This window comes from Corvus hawaiiensis, chromosome 9 (genome assembly GCF_020740725.1).
Source record: "Corvus hawaiiensis isolate bCorHaw1 chromosome 9, bCorHaw1.pri.cur, whole genome shotgun sequence".
Classification (NCBI taxonomy): Eukaryota; Metazoa; Chordata; class Aves; order Passeriformes; family Corvidae; genus Corvus; species Corvus hawaiiensis.
Window position 1 is genome coordinate 13676389 of NC_063221.1, and position 19813 is coordinate 13696201.

The following is a 19813-nucleotide window of genomic DNA, read 5'->3' on the forward strand; positions in this document are numbered from 1 at the left end:
GGTATTTTACAGCATCTTTGATCTGGGATTATGCTTTGTAGCATATCCATACATTGTTTTACCCACTGCTGAAATGCAGCATGTTTTACTGAGCTGAAACACAGCACCTGGCTCATCGTATTCAAAGCACTACACAGCATTTAGAACAGATTAAGTATCCAACTGAAACAGCAAGAAGCATTTTGCTAGACAGAACACAGCTAACTACTGGAATTTGGCCACGGCATTCAGATTAACACCTCTGTCTTGCAGACAAGATAGCCCATAGAATTTTCTCAATATTCACTTAAACTACTTGTAAGCTTTCATCCCTGTTTAAAAGTAAACTAGGCCTTCCAGGATGGTGTCGAGAAGCAGTATACATTAAAACGGATTTGCTTGCAATGAGACACATTCAAAAAATATTTTTATTTGAAGATTTTGCAGGAAACATGGTGCTTTCTGAACAGAAATGTAATTTTCTTTCTCAGTCTTTCTGCCTACAGAAAAAGATCTTTGTATCTCAGGAGGGAAATTTTAATGCCACCGTTGTTAGAAAATGCAAACAGGAAGATGCTACAGCCTTTAAATGCCTTTATCGGTGCCATGCTCATTAAACCTATAAACTTCTGCTTAATACCTACATGTGCTGTAGCCTCTGGGGTGCCAGACCACTGGGAATAAGCTCAAGTTTAGACTTCTGAAGAATTTTTCCCTATTTCATCCCTACAGAGGATACGACAGGGATATGTTAGAAAAGGGTATCAGCATGATGTGACAGTTTAAGAGACTTGCCAAAAGAATGTATGGCAACATGGTGGGATGAAGGGCAAGTCAGCAGGATAGGATAACCCTTGCCACCTTGCTTTTTCATTACTCAGTCTTGACAATTATCTGCATTGGGAAATACAGGAGAATACAGCCAAGTGTTTCTGTAGTGCAAAGCTGTACATTTACAAAGAACAAAGACTTGCTTGTCAGAATGCAGCAGAAATCAAACAGTAGATGGTTCCTTTGCTCTCAGTTCCAAAGACAGCACTTGGCCAAATGCAGACACAGCCATGCTACTAAATAAAAAGGAGATGAGCTGATTTCTGGGCTCTGAGGGACAGCTGCTTTCCACACAGCAAAACTACTCTTTCCCTCTTGAAATGCTGCATCCGTGTCCAAACCATCTAACTGAAGCATGCCCAGGCATAAAAGGAAAAGGTAATTAGGGTGTGTGGTACTAACAAACACTATGGTTTGCTATGGGCCAGCATTCAACCCCATACCCCCCCCAACCTCTTGTATTTATAAGTGCAGACATACCCTACGAGACATACCCTTTTCCCAAAGACAAAATTTCCTTTTGAGAGGATATTTTACTTTGCAAACCCTTTCCACTTTCTTCATTTCTGTGTTCTTCTCACTTGCAAAGATTCAAGGAGATTTTAAAAAGGCACTGAACAAATTTACCTGTATCGATTAAAAATGACAGTCCACAGGCAAGCTCCCGTTCAAGGGTCTGTAAGTGCTGACTGCAAAGCTGTAAGCTTGCATTAACCAGAGGAAGGGCCAGTTATACTGCCCATTCTCACAGTCTAAAGGCACTTTGGCTCTAAGTAGCTTAAGTCTCTGTTTTCTAACATCTAGTCGCAATCAGAGCCAGCTGGAACCACTTATTCAATTACTACAGAGTTTACTGATTTTCATGGCTCAAGCTCTCTCCAGGATTATATATGATCTAACTTCAGTTTCAGCTCCTTTAATATCTTAAAATTTAATCTCAATGAAAGCCAGCTCACCTACCTCACACCCATCCTCAACAGAATAATATGTATTTTGAGGATAGAAAATTGTACATTAAGCATGAGAATTACTCCAGGAGGACTTCTGTATAAATTCTCATATCCAATCGGTACAGTTTTCAAAGGAAAGAAAAACTGCAACAAATTCCAGACCCAGAACTGTCCAACATTGCACCCTGCCATTCTGTAGATGCTCAGAGCAAGACAAGGGATCACAGAATCCTTGAAAAACGTCCAGATTTCCAGCCTCTGTTAAAGGAAAAAGGACTGCCTGCACAATCTTTAGTCATTATCTACTAAATAGATGTCTCCATATATTTTAGAAAATATGCTCTTTCTCCCATTAGATCCATCATATCACACATTTGAGGGAAAAGCTTATGAGGTTTTATGAGTACCTGATATAAATGTTATTGAAAATTAAAATAGCAGGAAATCAAGAGAAGAAGCTTTTCATTTCACTTAGTCCTTCCCCATCCATTTGTTTTTCCCAGTTGTTTCAATTAACTGCAGATTTTCCTAAACCAGACTGCCCATCCTGCTTCCTGTTTCAGTCAATTCTCATAATTCTTCTGTGGAGACACTACTTTGTTATTCTGTACACTTGGGATTTGCTAACAGCAGAACACAAGACAATAAGTGTGAAAAAAACATGAAAATGTTCTCTAATGTCTTCACTCAAAAGAAGCTCCCTGAAGCCTGAAAAATGAACCAGCAGATAGCTAAGACCACTTCAGAAAGATCACCTCCAGAGCATTGGTACAGAAGCATGTAATAGACACCAGACTAAAAATCCCTTGCTAAATACTTCTCTAAGTGTCGCTTGACTGCAGAATGTCACTGTATATGCACTGATGAGCTGTGAGAAGATATGTTCTAGAAAGGGCACATACCTCTCAAACTGCCCTTACAAAGAACCTGGATATCGCTGCTCACAAGTAGCACTGCAAAGCCACAGGGTTTTGTAGAACAAAAACAGTAAGATGAAGAAGGCACAGTTCTCTAAATTCAGAGAACTGCAGTTGAACTGATAGCACAAATCTGTGCTTTCTCAGTCCATCTGCAGCTCTATGAATTTTAATTGCCATTCCAGTTCTGAGAACTTTGCTTTGTACATGCATTAACGTAATGTGAATAAATAATCATGTGCAGGAACACGACTAATGACTAATGTACTGCCATTTTTTAAACCAGTGTACTACTGAGTACAAGAATATGTCACATGAAGATAAAGAACTACATACACTATAGAACACTGCCATGAGGGAAGCCTTGACTTTTCTTCTTGAGTTTACTTTCTAAACCTAACCTGTCAAAGTAGAAACCTACTGAGATGTAAGATTCCTGATTTTGCTCTGCTTCAAAGGAATCTAGTTAAGCCAGCTGAGCCACGAGTATGCAATCACTTCTACATAAAATGCAAGGTTTCAGGTATTTACATTATAGCATTTACCCATGAATGCAATTTTGAATTGCAAGAATTATTTAAGGTAGCATTGCTTTTTTACATACATTAAGTAAGTGACATCAGGGTTAAGTGACTGCTGCTGAACTTCACTGTTTCCTTTCTTGCAAATCCGTATTTTCCTCTGGCCAGAAGGTAATTAGACAGTTTTTGGGGTGGGTGCCTGGGTATATTTTCACATGTTGCTGACTCAGGACATTTGCTTTGTTGCTTTTCCGAATTGATGTTAATTACTTTTTATTGTACAGAGATCCTACTACCTCAGTTGTAATAAGATAATGTTGGGATGTATTCTCATTTTCAGTAGACTCAATCCCTATCAAAATGGAACAGGATCTCAAAGTGAAAGTAAATATCAGAGACAGGAAGAGCCTTCAGACTTCTTATTAAATAAAGGCCTTAAATAATACTTTTAATAACCCTAGTAATTTGTAATATATTAATTGAATACTACAGAACTAGCATACAATAACATTAACAACATTGAAATTGCTACAGATTGACAGATTTTTATGTAAGATCAAAATATGGCATCTGAAGTTATTCTGTATAGATGCTTCCATTTTTGCTGACTTTAGAAGTTAATTAAAAGAGGAAGTTATCATACCAACAGAAATTTAGGGTAATAAAGAATATTGTTCAGATTTTAGAATTGCTGTTGCATTCTAGCTTTTGTTCAGAAAACTAATTCATAGCAGTTAATCATAAACTAGAATTGCAGCTTTTAAAAAAAACAGAAAATACAGAGCTGAAATGAAACACAGATCATAAGGTTTTGTTTTTATTTCCTAGCAAGATGAGAATAACTCTTCAGTTATTCTGTGGCTTCAGGTATGATCTTTGTGTATGTTACCTCAGATGTGGTACAAAAATTTTCTACTTTTTGCTTGCCATTTTTTAATTTACCCAATTATTTATGGTAAAGTACAGCTAAAATTATTTTAACATTCTATTTCCTTAACAAAAAGGGGGGTTGGACACTTACACAGCTCTGGTAAAAACACAAACAAAATATAGTTTCATTGAGTATTCCACTGTTCAGGAAAGATATTTTTAAGACTGTTCCCATGTACACCTTCTCTAGCAATAGTGCTCTGAAGCAATACTTGACAAATGGGTGCAGAGAATGGGAAATACCAGACACACAGAATATGGACAATTACACAGAGCAAGTGCTGTCCCTGTCTAAGCACATCTGGGGCTGGCATTGCCTTTGCAGCAGCCCAGGATGCAGCTGCCACATATTTGCAGCCCTAGCAGAACGGGTTTCCAGCTTTCCAGGGTGAGCCTCACTCCTGCAGGCCCTGGGCCAGGGCAGCCTGAGGAGGCTCCCAGACACTTGTACAACCTGCCCTCGTCCCTGCACTGCAGCACAAAAGGGCTTTAAAGCCCCAGTGCAGCTACAGCAGATCTGACTTCAGCACCATGGGGGTGCCAGCGTTCTGGTAATGTTAAATTATATAACTAGCCAAGAGGACTAGAGCATCATCTCCTGCTGAGTTCTTTAAAGATGTATCTAGCAGCAATACTGGGAATTACATGGCAGCAAGCTTTCTCTTCCACAGTTAAACCAGTTGGAAGAAAATAAAGTGCTAAACTGCATTAATGAATATTCTGTCACAAGAACCAAGCAGCATGTCATCTGTTAGGAATAATCATAATAACCCAACAAACAGCGTTCTTTCCAGGAATTGAAAATACCCTGGATGAAGGATAATCAGCAGTAATTATTAATCTGGGCATCAGAAAAGTCTTTCTTTGCCTTTTGAATGTATCTTGTCAAATGTTAAAATTCAGGAGGAAACCAATTACATTCTTCTGTGAAACAGCAAATGTTGAAGAGAAGAAAACCGAAAATGTTAAAAGCTGCAATTCAATGTGGTAAAAAAAAAAAACTATCATTACATTCAGGAAATGTCTTGGAACTGAGGGAATTAGTGTGCTTATTAAACTTCTGAAAGAGGACAGGAATAAAAAAAAGATGATAAAACTGATGCATAGAATTTTTTTTGTATTAAGTCTAGAGAGTGTGCTGAGATACTTCAGAATAACCTAATAAATCTGGAAAATTATCCAACATTATCAAGTGTTACCTTATCCATATTGGAAGTAATCAGTGGAGGTCCTTGGGAAATTTACAAATTGCCAATGAAATGTGACAGTTCAGCAAAAAGCCTCATTCTTGATGTCAGTCTGGACAATTCAGTGTGTACATCTGTTCAGAGGACAACTTTAAGCCCCTCTCCACAGAAACAATAACTCCTGGAAAGCCTTAAATGCCTTTACCTGCTAAGCCCTTCATCAGGCTGAGGTAAAGGCCTGACTCATCTCTCAGTCTTAAAATCACAATATCAAGAATAGGCCACAGAGACTCTAAAGAGAAATGTGCATAATGACCACCATCAGGCAATCCAAGCTTATATGAACTTTATCTTCTGAAATACAGAAAATACTCCAAGTAAAACTTCTGTGATTGCATAGCATTTCTCAAATTTGCAATCTATACACCACTTCTAGCAACTACATTCTTCACAAAAGACATCATTAAATTGTGGAACTCCATGCAGGTGAACGTTGTGCCTCCTGAAAGTACAGATGACTTTAAAAATTACTTGAAAAATTCAGAAGGCAGCATCATAAACACAAAATTGCAACTTCTGGCCCAGTAAGTGTCACAGTTTGCTGGAAGGTTACAACAAGGCAAGTATCACTGTACGTCTGTTCTCTCCTTGCACTTTGCTTTTAAGCACCTACAGCTGACCATTATGGACAAAGGAGCTGAATGGATCAGGGAGACTGATGCAGTGCAGCTTTTTTTCACTGGGATACTTTTCTTGTAAATCAGCAAAAAAAATCGTGTTTTCTTGTTCAGACATCAGCAACTATCAGTTAATAGTTTAAAAGCAATTCTAGTTCTCTGGAGAAAACAGCCCTTGTGTGTTAGTTTGTTCCAGGACTTCTGGAGAAAGTGTGTGAAATAAGTCAAAAAGCAGGCAAACCAGCATGTGCATTCAGTATGCTACAGGTAAATAAAACTAAAAAATGTTTAGTATTTAATTATTTTCATATTTAGGTCTTCTACTGCAATGTTTATATATACAGAGAGGCTAGCAAAAAGCTTATTTTTCTGTGCAGAAGCAAACTCATATTCTTTCACTGTATTCAAATATCTCTTCAGTGAATTAAGTTTTTGAGTATTTGAAACATTTCAGAGCTCACCTTACTGTGTAACTACCACAAGATATTTAATACTTGGATACACAGATTTTCTATTGCTGGGAGACTCCTTAAGTTTCTATAATAGCTCTCAATGGTTTCTTCAATTTCTTTTTAAAAAAAAAAAAAGGTTTACATGTATTTTCCTTAAACTGCAGAGATTTATGTAAATAATTCTGAGTGAATACTGGAAGAGAAACGTCTAGCCTGAGTTGGTGTACAAGCTCTGAGGATCTGAAAAACTGTTTGCAGGGTTACAGTAGCTTTAATAAATACATTCATGATGACACACACCTATAAAAATGCATCCCTTCGGTTTCATTGCACACAGGGTTCCCTCATATAACTGCCAAAAGTCCTTAAGAAAAAATAATTTTCTAAAGCAAATTCAGAAACTAAGTTCATAACTGCCCTCAGGAAAATGCAGTAGCCTGTCTCCCAGAAAACTTTATGCATGTTTCTCTTAAATAATTGCCATTAGAAGTCCTCACTCAGCACTTCTTTTACAAATAATTCTTAAAAAGTAGAACTGCCCCTATGGCACAATGATTTCTAGACTGTTTTTTCTGCTTTTCTTTCCCCCCTACACTCACTAAATATATGAATAAGATAAATTGCTACAGAACCTGGAGCTCATGCTACAGCACTAGAGAACAGTAGATTTAACAGCAGAGCCAAAAGAAGTCTCAAAATGTGCTATTCCAAATTTATCTTCTGTTCCCATCCAGGCACCAATGAAGACATAGTGAGTCTGCCAACCCTGGAAGTAATGCAATAACTCTTGGTACAAAAACTTGTAAACTAACAAGAACACTGAGAAATATGACTCTTCACTGCCTCAGTGTTCTTTATTGAACAATAAAGATGTTAATAACAACCTGTGCAAATAATAAAGTCACCGATGTTTGTAATTTATGAGAGCAGCAAATCAAGGCAGGTCCAGAAAGATGCTTTGATGAGCAGGCTGACAGTTCTGCCCCTTCCCATGGACAGGTGCAGTACCACATTTACAAACAGACCTGAGCATATTTCTGCCAAAGCACTGATGAGGAGTGGGGGGTTATTTGTGCTCAGGCTTTTGCATTTTAGACAGGAGCATGCTGCTCTGCTAGGACGGAACTAATTAAGGGCTAATTGACTGTCTAGCACCTATAAAGAGATAATTCACCCACACCATCTCCCACTGGAAACTGCAATGACTATTAGCATAGAAAGGATTGTTTATTTAGTGGTCAGCATAAGACAGTCATAAGTGTTTGCTAGTAAGAGCAGAAAGACAGAGGGCAAATGAGGATATGGATGTTTTTAATGGATGATTAAATCTGGGTACCTTGATCTCCTTTCATGCTGTGGATGTTGTGTGCTGCAGTCACGCCTCTCACTGCCAGCCTGCACTGGGATGATAATCACTCACTATGAAAACTCATTAGCTCCACAGCAATGAGTCCTCCGCTGCTGAAGCTTGGTGCTGTTCTTAGTACCATGGCAATGATCTCTAACTGGATGTCCCAAACTCTCCCTTCTCTGGTAGGACTAAACACCACCAGAATAACCACTTCAGATACTCTAGTAAGTAGCTGTTACATGTTGCAAGCCATTTAATGCTGAATTAGTGTTTAAGTGCCAGCAAAAGCTTTAGTTTGTTGCCTCTTTATAAATCTCTTTTTAAGCTACTAATCTTCCTATCATGTCTTAATGCATGCTTCTTTTTGGGCATCATAAAACCACACTGGTGAGCAGGTTGTGGTCTTACTATGAAAGGGAAGATTTCAAAATAGTGTCCTTAAATATTTAAGAACAAATACCTTCATCTTGAATATGGAATGCTAAAAAGAGTACAGCAGTGGCTTTTCATTGGTCTAGACTGTTCTTCCTATCTTTACTGCTCCAGAAAAATGCATTGCATAGAAAAATTATATCTGGCAGTAGGTTTCTTTTTGAAAACTGGATAATGTTACGTAGTAACTATTCACTACAACATGCAAAGGGTCTGATTCCTTCCTATTTTTCTTTATTGGAGTACAGTTAAACAAATAAATAGCTGTTAGAAACAAAATAAAATTGCTGCTAGGAGGTTGGGTACCAGAATTTTAGAAAGGCTGATAATGGGAATAATACAAATGACACAAATACCACTTTGTATCATTGACGCTCATATACAGCAGCCTCAGTTAGTGAAAACCTACAGGAAAGCTGTGAATATGAACTCATGAAAAGCCTAAAAAGTCAAGTAACAGTTTATTTGGATGAGAGGGAACACTGTCCTGGTATTCATAAATTAAATTAGAACATCGTTTTCCTAAATGCTTAGTAAAACACTCTTGTCTATGTATCTTTTTGTGTAACTGCAATCAGATGTTTACATAATAGGAGGTTATGTAAAATATTAATTTAACTATTTGTATAGTAGTTCACAATTCTCAGAACTCAGAATTTTTGTAACTAAAAATTATTTATTTACTAACCAACATGTAATAATTGAATATATGCATGCAGGAAAAATACTACTGCAGAAAATCACCATATTTAGTCTGTAAATATTACTACTTTAAAATTAACTATGTTGTAAGAAAAATTCTGTTGTCTTTTAGAGCAGCAAGATGAGAATACCAAGAAAAGCTCTATTTTATTTTCCTTAAATGTAACTTCATCTCACTGAGTTACAGTATATGTTTCTAGTTCTTGTGGTTATATATTATACATAGAAGTTCCCTATTGTATTTACATCCAAGTTTAAAGTTGCAACTGAGTAACTACAAGATGCACACTAGTTATTATAATATATAGAGAGATTTGTATACACACACGCATATGTGTTTACACTGATATGTTCACATTCCAAGTAATACAAAACTGTCATGCTCCCCTTGGCTACAACAGGGCACTGCTGATAGAAATGCCTTCTAAGTATTATTTCAAGAACGTTCTTTTCACTACTTGAGTTGAGCTATATGCATATTTTTTGTTTTGATAAGGGTAACAGGAGTGCCAGTAGAGCTGGGAAAATGATAATAAAAACTTGATTATCTGAGTTTGGCAACATCTGCCAAATAAAAAAAACCATGAATTGCAATCGTGTAGGGTTCTTTCTGCACAAAACCAAGCACCACAAATCTGGTACCTTTCTCAAAACTTTAGATGTTGGACTTTATGAAAGAGTTTATGCTGCAAGTGCTCAGTAATACCGAGGTCATCACTGAGTGATTTTTAGCTGCCATCAGAGTTCCCGACTGGCAGCTTCTCCAGTGAACTCTGCAGCATGAGCACTTCTCCAGAATTTCTCTCCTAGTACATACACAGCTCATAAATTGTGTATATTGTACGAGGTAAAAAAAGAACAAAACCTCCCAATTTCCTGCCTGCAGCTGGAAGAATTGTACAAGGATGTGGGGTCAGGTAAAGGGCCTCCTCTTTTGAGCTCTGTTTCAGTACCAGTGTTGAAATTGCAAGACAAACCAGAAAATACTGTTTATGTTGAAGCAAACTCCTAAGTAAGGTACTGTCATTTGACCTGTCACTATAGTAACAACAGAGGTAGCTGTAACAGTTTTATCAGAATATATAAAAGTGCAAGTGAAAAAATAAATCTTTTACAAGTGAAATAAGTCTGTAATACAGCAGCCTGCCATGGCAGTGGTTAATATTGGGCTTTATAGGGACTCCTCTGTTGTCCCAAGATTTTCAAGAACTAGCATAACTTATTATTGTTGTTTTCCACTTGTTATTTCTTTTCTTGCTTGTTTACTTTATTACCTGTCAGCAGTAAGCCTGCATTTGAAGAGTTGGTGCAGTAGCTTCTGTAAGGTTTTGATGCCTTCTAGCTCTTTCTCTGCACAGCAATTTCTGCTTGAGGTAGGGATTAAATGTCAAACTAAAACAATAACAGAAAAATGAAGCAAGGTGCACCTTTGCACACATGCATGTTTTTCTCTGCCATCACTTACATTACCCATCCTAATTAATGAAGGAAGCCTAAAAATTTTGGTACTATGTGGGTGCTTATTAATTCATGGGCAGTCAATAACCATGGTCTTGGTTAACCAGTCTCTCACTGTGAGAAATATTTTCCCAAATAGAAGTTACCTTTTTTAATCAGATGTATTTTAGACACCATAAGAAAGTACCTGCTAATTTAATCACTAAAGTGTTTCTTATTTCCTTAGATAAAGCCTAGAAAGACACTTAAAATTTCTCTGGCATAAATAAGTACCTTTGATAACAGCCAGGATTATACAGCTTTACTATAGACTGCATGATCCTGGAGTCTCATACATTGTCCAGTGCAGAAAACTTAGTTGAACCCAGTCTAAATGTAGCAGCCATAAGGCTCAAATATAATAATTTTTCATAAACTTATATTAATTCCTAAAGGAATTATAATCAGAAGCTCTAGGTTCCTGAACATGTTCCTGAACTTCCACAAAAACATTTGTTTCCTTGCTGTTGCATGACCACACTGTTTGGCCATAAGTTCTACTGACAAACATAGAAACTACTGGGGTAAATGGAGCTTACACTTTTCAAGGGTTACAGCCTTGAAAGGCTGCACTTGTTCAAGCTTGCAATTTTAGTAGCTTCTCAAGACTAATTTAAATTGTCTCTGCAGATGTAATTTTGTTTAGTTTTTATTGTTCTCCATGTCTTAAGCTAAATTCCTTTTGCTCTAAAAATTAAGGTGCAGATAATGCCATAGAACCAGTGTAATTTAGCACTGAACTCTGGATATGTCTTCCTAGCAAAACCTAAGGCAAGATCATCTTTCTACAGTCAAGAGAGAGAAAATGGGCAAGGTTGGAAAGGACCACAGTGGGTCCACTGGTCCAACCTCCCTGCTCAAAGTGATCCTAGAGCACATGGCACAGGATTGTGTCCAGATGTTTCTGGAATATCTCCAGTGAGGGATACTCCACACCCTCTCTGGTCAATCTGTTCCAGTGCAGTCACTCACACAGTAAAGAAGTTCATCCTCATATTGAGGTGGAGCTCCCTGTGCGTGAATTTCTGCCCATTGCCTCTTGTCCTATTGCTCGGCACCACCCAGCAGGGGCTGGTCCATCCTCTGACACCTCCCTGCAGACACTGACAGCCACTGATGAGGTCCCCTCTCAGTCATCTCTTCTCAAAGCTCAACAGGCCAAGCTCTCTCAGCCCTTCAAGTCATCTACATTATAGCACTTTGTTTTTCCTTGCAAAACATGGTTACAACACGATTTTGATTTTCCTATTAACTCTGCAGTAGAAGGTCACTGCCATCTTCCATGACTTCCTCAGGGGAGTCACTGTTGTGAAAAGACTGTGCTCTTTTTCTTACCTCAATCCACAGAGATACTGGCAGCTCTGAAGAAATGAGGAACTCTGCAACTCATTCTGCACTAAGCTGCCAGGAAAGCATCAATATCAAATCTGCCCAGTTTAAAGAATCACTTTCTCTGCTGGCACTGAATACAATTTTATAATATAAATAGCAACTGATTCCAAGTGTGTCCAGACCAAAATTACTTCAATGATATCCGTTAGCATCTGTACTATGAAATTCATCACTCAGTACAATATTAGCAAAGAGTAAAGCACAATATTAACTTTAAATTACAATTTTAAAAGAAAGTTTAAAAACTGCTGCTTGTATCTATTAAGTTCCATCACCTGAGTCCTTTCAGTCTTCTCATTATGTTGTTTTCTCTCATTCCTACGCTGTTTCTGTACATCCCATTAAAGAGATACCAAGTCCCACACAAACATTAAATGCAGTTCAGTGTTACCCTGCTCTGCAAGCAAATGTGGGGTTGTTTTTTTTTTTGCCTTTCTTTCTTGGTCGTGGTTGCTGTACAAAATAACAGGTTAGGAATTTCCAGATTTCTGCTGTCCCAGTGAAAGACATGCAGTGTCTTTATCACCCCGTGCCTTGCTTGCCATGAGCCCTATTCCCCTGGCCTAACCAGACACTTTTCCATCCTGCCCTGAGCAAGCCCCTGTTCCCTTGGCTAAGTGCAGTGGAAGCCCCTGGAGAACAGTTCCTGTGAGCTGCAGCTTCAAGAGCAAACCTTTTCCTCCCCCACGTCCAAACTGCTGCTGAGCCAGTTCCTACCCGTGAGTCACACACTGTGCTCTCCCTGGGCTCATGTATTTGCTCTTTCCTGTCTTTGTTGTTTCCATTAGTCTAAGGTAAAAGTCATTCAGGCTGAAAGGACATGTTTGTTCTCTGCTGATGAAAAACTGTAATGTCCCTTTGCGAAGAATTAAATCACCTGGTTTGTGCTGAATCACAAGCAGAATACTGCTCCACCCTGGAAACCGTGTGCTAAACTCTTCTAGAGAACCATTGCAAAGGTGTGAGATGTGGCAAAACTGGGAAACTACCAAACTAATTAGTTCAGATTAATAATTGCTGACTAGTAGGAACCTCATTGCAAACATGTACTGCAAAAATAAAAATATTCTGCTGTAGTGTTTTTTTCAAACAATAAAAAATCAGTTCCTTTCATTGTTATGATTTTGTTGTTACAGACTCAGATTAGCCCCAAGGAAGGGTGGCAAGTTTATAGTTCAGCCCAGGATCCCGATGGCCGCTGCATTTGCACTGTTGTTGCACCTGAACAAAACCTATGCTCAAGAGATGCCAAAAGCAGGCAACTGAGACAACTACTAGAGAAGGTAAGTCTTCCCAAAAAATTCTTCCTCTTGATCATTAAACTTCCTATGGATATCTACTGCTTTCCCTCTAAGTTAATACGTAATGAACTACTGAAGAGGTACCTGATAAAAATTGTTGTTCAGGGTATATCCCCTACCTGTGTTCTCATCTCTGATGATTATTTGTCTGTTTTCCTTATATCACACCTTTCCCAACCCAAGTTGCATCTTCTCTTTTATTCGCTCCTCCCAAATTCTTCCTTACACACAAGACAGATTTTTCTGTGTAAAACCCATTACAAATCCCACCTCAAATGCTTTGTGATTTAAACTACAACTTCTGCTTCAATCATACGAGACTGCTGAAGGTCATTTCTTTTATCAAAAAGTAATGAGAGAGACACAACAGCATCTTGAAAGCAAACTGTACAGAGGATAAACAGTTCTAATTTTTTCATTGTTTCTATCCTCAAGTTTATTTATTCATTTTCGGTGGTGCAAATTTTCCCCAACAGTCCAATTCTTAATTCCAGTATTATCCACTATTGCACATATAGTGAAACCAGTGAAGTCTTGTTTTGCATCAACAGAAAAAATGCTGCAACTATAACACAAACATTCTGCATTCCCTGTATAAGTAACCAAGGTTATAGTTACTGTATCACAGCCAGGGGTACAGAACCTTAGGCCTGAGTGTTTGAACAGTAGCAAAAATCAACATAAAATGTAGACCTTAAAATACATTTTTAGCACACAATTGTTAGTATTATTCTAGCTATAGAAAAATCATTCCAGTGCTAATATAGAACCAGATCCCCATAGATTTTTGCTCCCTGTGCTTCCATGAAGTTCAGAAGGGACTTAGTGTCAAGTCGTGATAGAACCCATAACATGAGATGCAGGGAGAGGACATTGATGGACCAGCAGAGACAAAAGGAGCTGCCTCCCCTCATGCTGTCTGTTCACTAAAGAAAGGAAGACTTCAGTCTTTGCTCCAGCATATTTCCCAAATACTAAAATATTACTGCAAAAAAAAAAAATGACTTTCTTTTGAGGTGGGGGCTGGAGGGGTTTGTTAAGATCACAGCATAGTTTTTAAGCTGCCACAGAAATGAACCCAAATCATTAGCCTCTAAAAGCCATTTTCTTACGATTAGAACTGTGGCAATCACGGATATGTAATGTTGTATTACTACTTCACTGAGTCCATGCAGTCCTTTAATTAGAACCTCTATATGAATGTGTTTTCTGCCAAATGGAAATGCTCAAAGTTCTTCCAGCACCCGAAGGACTTTATTTGCCTGCTTTCAACAATTAGATAAGGAAAAAAAAAAAAAAGTCTGCTTTTTTCATTAAAAATCCTTTCTCAGAACTACTAATGGCAACTGTGCAATAACTAATGTATACTATTTTTAAGAGTACTTTCGGAATCCACACATTCAGTAGATCATAATGAGTTAGTTCCAAACATGAATACCCATTCAAACATTGCATATTCTTACAAACCACAGGAGTACTGCTGAGTTTGTTTTTTCTTAGGAAGGTACAATTTTTTTTCTGTTTGAGCCAAAACTTCAATAAGGTGCGTAATACATTTACAGCAATCTAGTTTTCTCACGTTTTGGGAAAACAAGACACTTACTGAAATAGAATAACTGCACTTGGAAAATGTGTCATTTTTATGGCTGGCAAAAGCATTGCTTTCATAACAGAAACTTTTAGAAGTATCTAAAATTTACTCTGGATGACAGTTACTGTTGCCTCACTGTAATAAAAGTCCTCACTATAGCTACAAAATCACTTGCTCTTTTGGGTAACAAAAGTTACCTAAACATTCACTACTTTTCATCTATTAAAAAAAAAAATAAAATTGTGGTTTTCTAACGCTGAGACCACTGGATAAAATTTTTCATTTTACATTTACTTACAGAATTATGAGCAAACACCTCTGTGGTGATTGACACACCCCAGCTTATCTCTGGGTAGTCTTATGAATGCCTTATATTGAATGATTATATAAATGCCTACTAACAATGGAAGTCATGCTCTTCATGCTGACCAAAATCTCCAAATTTCAGTCCTGTGCCTCCCAAAGTGCCTGGAAGGAAATATACATTGTATTAGCACCTTCTGAACCACAGTCATATCTACTACAGGTCTCAAAGTTGACTCCATTGCCTGACAGCCTTTCCTGAGCCCATTGTTAATGATGCTTAAAGGATCTCTCTCTCTTTACCTCTAAGTAGTGCAAATAATTTATGGCTTGAAGGTCTTGCCCTGTTCCCCAGGATTTGTACTGTCACGCAGTTACGGAATGTAGAATCGTACTGTGGTAGAAATGACTCACAACTAATTCACAGAAGTGCATTTCAAGGCCTGACATTTAACCAGGAAAAAAGGTAAAGCAACAAAAAGTGCTTTTAGAGACTGTTCTTCTTTAACAGGTTCAGAATATGTCCCAGTCGATTGAAGTTCTAAACCTACGGACTCAGAGAGATTTCCAGTACGTTTTAAAAATGGAAACGCAGATGAAAGGGCTGAAGGCCAAGTTTCGGCAAATCGAAGATGATCGGAAGACATTAATGACAAAACATTTTCAAGTAGGTTCAGTTTTAACAATGACTCTCAAGCCTGCTGGAAACAATGTATGAAGTAGCAATGCATGGACTGCTAAGGTCTCAGCTTGAAGTGCTTGTACCATTAAGCACCATTAAAAAGAAAAGCATAATAAATATTCCTTTATGATGATAATCTCTTGCTCTGTTCAATTTAATTGTAATAGGGAGGAACTATTAACTATTAAGTCATTAGAGAAATGTCATTTATAAACAGATTCCTGTTTTTTCTGTATCAGTGTGCATGTCATACTGAGAAATTTATATTCATTCAAGCTCCAATGATAAAGAGGGAGATCCAGTGGAATTAATAGCAAACAAGTAGAGTTCTGTGCTTGTAGTGTTGCCTGACATTTACTGCAGTTGAAGGGAAGAAAGGCTGAAATAAATCAGTTTATTGTAATTTTTATCCAGTACAATTAAGATCTAATTTCATGTCTGAAGGTCTGCTGTTTTGAATTTGAGATGGGGAGGAGGGCAATCACTCCCAGTCACATTTGTGTGATTAAAAAAAGACTTCCACCGAATTTTAATGACAACAAAAACCACAAGCCAATCCTTTTGTGAAGAAGAAGGGTTGCAGATATTACAAGATATCATTGTGTATTCTGAAAAAGCTACCTGAAGTATCCTTCAGGAAAAAAATACTTCAAGAGCATATTTAAGTTCTTTAAATATCAAATCTGATAAATTGATCTTTCAAGGCTTTGAGAACACAAAACAGATTCTAGAAAATACATTCTGAGGATTACATTATGTTAAGCAAGTATATATTTTTTGAAGTGTTTCTGAAAATTCCCATAAAATGAAAATTTTCTAATTGGTGCTAGAGTTAGATACCTAAATAATTACATTGCCAAGAGGTCTAGGGTTTTTTTATCAGTGACACTGAATATCCAGTGGGTCTTAATAATATCAAGAAGTAAGTACACTAATGATCTGACTACCAAGCTTTATAAATTAAGTCATTGTTCCTAGTTTACAGCTGTTTGAGCACATACTTCCAGGTTTTTTGGTTAATAAGAAACATCTCCACCTTTTTTTCCTTTTATCCCATATTGCTACAATAACAACACATTTGCATAATGCCATTATATATTTGGTATTCTCATTTTAGTTTTCCTTGGAAGCAAAATATCAAAATGTGAATGTCTGACACACAATGTCAGAGATAGCACAATACTCCAGTACTCTAACCTTTTAAATATCCAATATTTCTATTGGCCAGTCATTTACTTTCAGTCCGACAGTTTGCCAGGAGTATAAAACAGAGTTCCAGCCAATCAAACTATAAAATAATTTAAAAGGTCAACATAATACAATATGCTCTTCTGAAATATAGTCTACCAAAATTCCAGTGCTTTATCTTTCCTGAGACAGAAAAATTCATGTTGGATATAACATTACCCTTCATATCAACTGGCTTAAAGTGCCAGAACACATCTACCACCTATCTGTGTTGCAATACAAATTAGTTTTCTTACCACTCATCACAGCAACAAACTCTGGAGTGTCAGCTGAAGAAAAATTTTTTTTTTTTTTTAAATCATGAAAATACCAAAATCAACTTTATATGATTTACTGAAGCGAGATATTCTAAATCTGTGTTTTCATGCTGATCAGAACCAAGGAGTTGGTCCAGATCACACTTGAGCATACAGTTAGTCCATGCTTTATGCCAAGCAGGAAGTACCTGATTGCCATAAAAAGTTACAGCAAGTTTGCTTAAATGATACATCATCTGGCATAAATCCTACCAGCAATACATTACCTCCACTAATTCAAACACTTTTTATCTTCCTGAGTTTTTACAAGCTTTGAGTTTTTTCCCATTACAGCTTATCCATGGTTTTTGGCCATTCACCACCCCACAGAACTGAAGCCTAAGTTCACCATTTCAAAATGAAGTAACAAAAACTATGGTTTCTGGAGCTATTCTCTCTCTGTCACAAAGCCTACTTCCCTTGTCATCAAGGAAAAAATTACTATTCATTTTAACAGGCATAAAGTAGGTTTAAGTTAAGATTTTAATAAAAACAGCCAAATAAAAATAGTTTTAACTGTAAACAAAAGGACTTCACTTCTTTGTGTCCATTTTGGTAACTCTGCTACCATAATGGAACTGGAAGACCCCCTGAGAACAGAATCAACAGAACTAATACTCTCAAATCCATATATACTGACATATTGGCTACGTTTCAGTAAAGCAAAATCTTTTGACTGCAAGGATTCTTTGAGGTTTTCTACAAAACAATAACAAAAAACAACTTCAAATTGGCTTAAATTTAATAAAGCCCCTATTATTAGTGCATTTAAAAGAATAATTAAGAAATGAAAGATGGGTAACCAATATATGCTAAAAATTAAGACAAATTCTCAAAGTATGAGTCTCAGGAAAAATCTGAGAAAAGGGCAATCTGAGATTTCAAGGTGGAGCTTTATTTTCTTCAGTCAGTGTTTAAGAATAGGATTGGCAATGCAACAACAACTGCACATGGCAAAAAAATACATTTGTGATATTCCAGAAGAGATGTCAACTGAGCAAGTTCAAAAGCATTTAGTGATGTACCCAGTTGACAAGCACAAATCACAATTAAGAACCATGGATTTTTTACTTCAGAAAAAAAAAGTTAAATATCATTGTGGTTGGAACAGGAATAAACACCGTTCAACAGACATTGAGGAAAAAAAGAATTTAGTACTTCTAGGGAATGAAATAGAAATTAACAGCCCACCAACTATGTATGACAGCTCTGTAAACCAGGTATGATCTTGAACACTACTGTGCATTCATCTTCTGATGAAAGACACACTTAGGGGTGGTTTATATCCTCTAGATGGAAAGTCAGTGGGTTTGGTTCAGATCATCTGAAGGTAACTCTTTATTTTCAATAGAAAAACTATTCTGTCATGCATTTAGTCTACTGCTTACTACCATTAAGTCTGAGGTGCCTAAGACTTTTCACAGTAGCCTAACAATAGATCTGTAAAATAAATAATCATTTTCAAGTTGTTTTAATAATCAGGCATAAATATTAAAGGAAATTAGGGGATTGAACTCCTTTAAACTGCTCTAATGCACATATGATTGCCTTCAACAGGAGTTGAAAGAAAAGATGGATGAGCTCCTGCCACTGATCCCAGTTCTGGAACAATACAAAACTGATGCCAAGTTGATCACACAGTTCAAGGAGGAAATTAGGAATCTGTCTACTGTGCTGACTGGGATTCAGGAAGAAATTGGTGCTTATGACTATGAGGAACTACACCAGCGTGTAATCAATTTAGAAACCAGGCTTCATGACTGCATGAAAAAGCTCAGTAAGTTAACAAGTTCATGGCAAATTTTGTCCCTTTGCTATGCATTTTTAGTTGTCTCTCCTTAGAAAGATTAAAGTTTGTTTGTTTCTTTGATGAAAGACTGCATCATATTCTGATCTGTGTTACCCTAATAAAAAACAAGAGTAACTCAACCTAAGGTCAGTCATATCATTCTAAGTACATGACATAATGTTCTGCCCTACTGTATACCGAAGGAATTAAGATGAAAAAATATAACAGATGGAAAATTCAAAATCTGAGGTTTAAACCAGTTGGGGAGTTACAAATATTCTTTCAAAAAAAGCTCAGACACACACTGCTACTAGAGTCATCTTTGGGCTGTCAGTGTGAAAAGAAAAATAATGAAAAGTAGACTTTAATCAGTTTTGAGATGTCCACATCATAAGCCTGTCATCTTGCTATAACACCTGAGAGGCCACTGACTACAATGTCTTTAGCCTGTATTAGTGTTAGGAGAGATATCCCATTCTCCAATTTGCATTACAATCTAAGCCTCACATCTAATTTAAGGGAGCAAAGTGTGATTTCTGCAGGATGCACAGCAACGATGCATTGCTATTGCTGCACCAGGTTTACTTCAGGCTGCCTCCATCTCAGCTGCTCCCATGCTGGCACTAGTTGGAAAAAGTCACACGTTGAGCATCTCTGAAAATCAGCACTAGCTCAGTATCAGCTACCAAAACTAAGGGCCTGAAGGATCAATATCAAGTGTCAGGCACAACTTCCATTGATAGGTAACCTGCTTTACAAACACAGTGCAGTCTCTCCTTTCCCCA

General features: G+C 37.3%; 1 protein-coding gene across 2 annotated transcripts in view; it reads left to right on the forward strand.

The window, feature by feature from the left end:
- The window catches only part of OLFM3 (olfactomedin 3), a 54821-nt gene that overhangs the window by 25514 nt on the left and 9494 nt on the right, over positions 1-19813 (forward strand). Inside the window, exons 1-4 of one of the 2 annotated variants that reach the window (XM_048312894.1) lie at positions 7842-8019; positions 12955-13101; positions 15525-15680; positions 18797-19016. In XM_048312894.1, coding sequence (XP_048168851.1) covers positions 7891-8019; positions 12955-13101; positions 15525-15680; positions 18797-19016 — 652 coding nt within the window. In that variant the 5' untranslated portion in view covers positions 7842-7890. Of the gene's footprint in view, positions 1-7841; positions 8020-12954; positions 13102-15524; positions 15681-18796; positions 19017-19813 lie in introns of those variants that run through there. The other variant, XM_048312895.1, reaches the window with a different exon arrangement.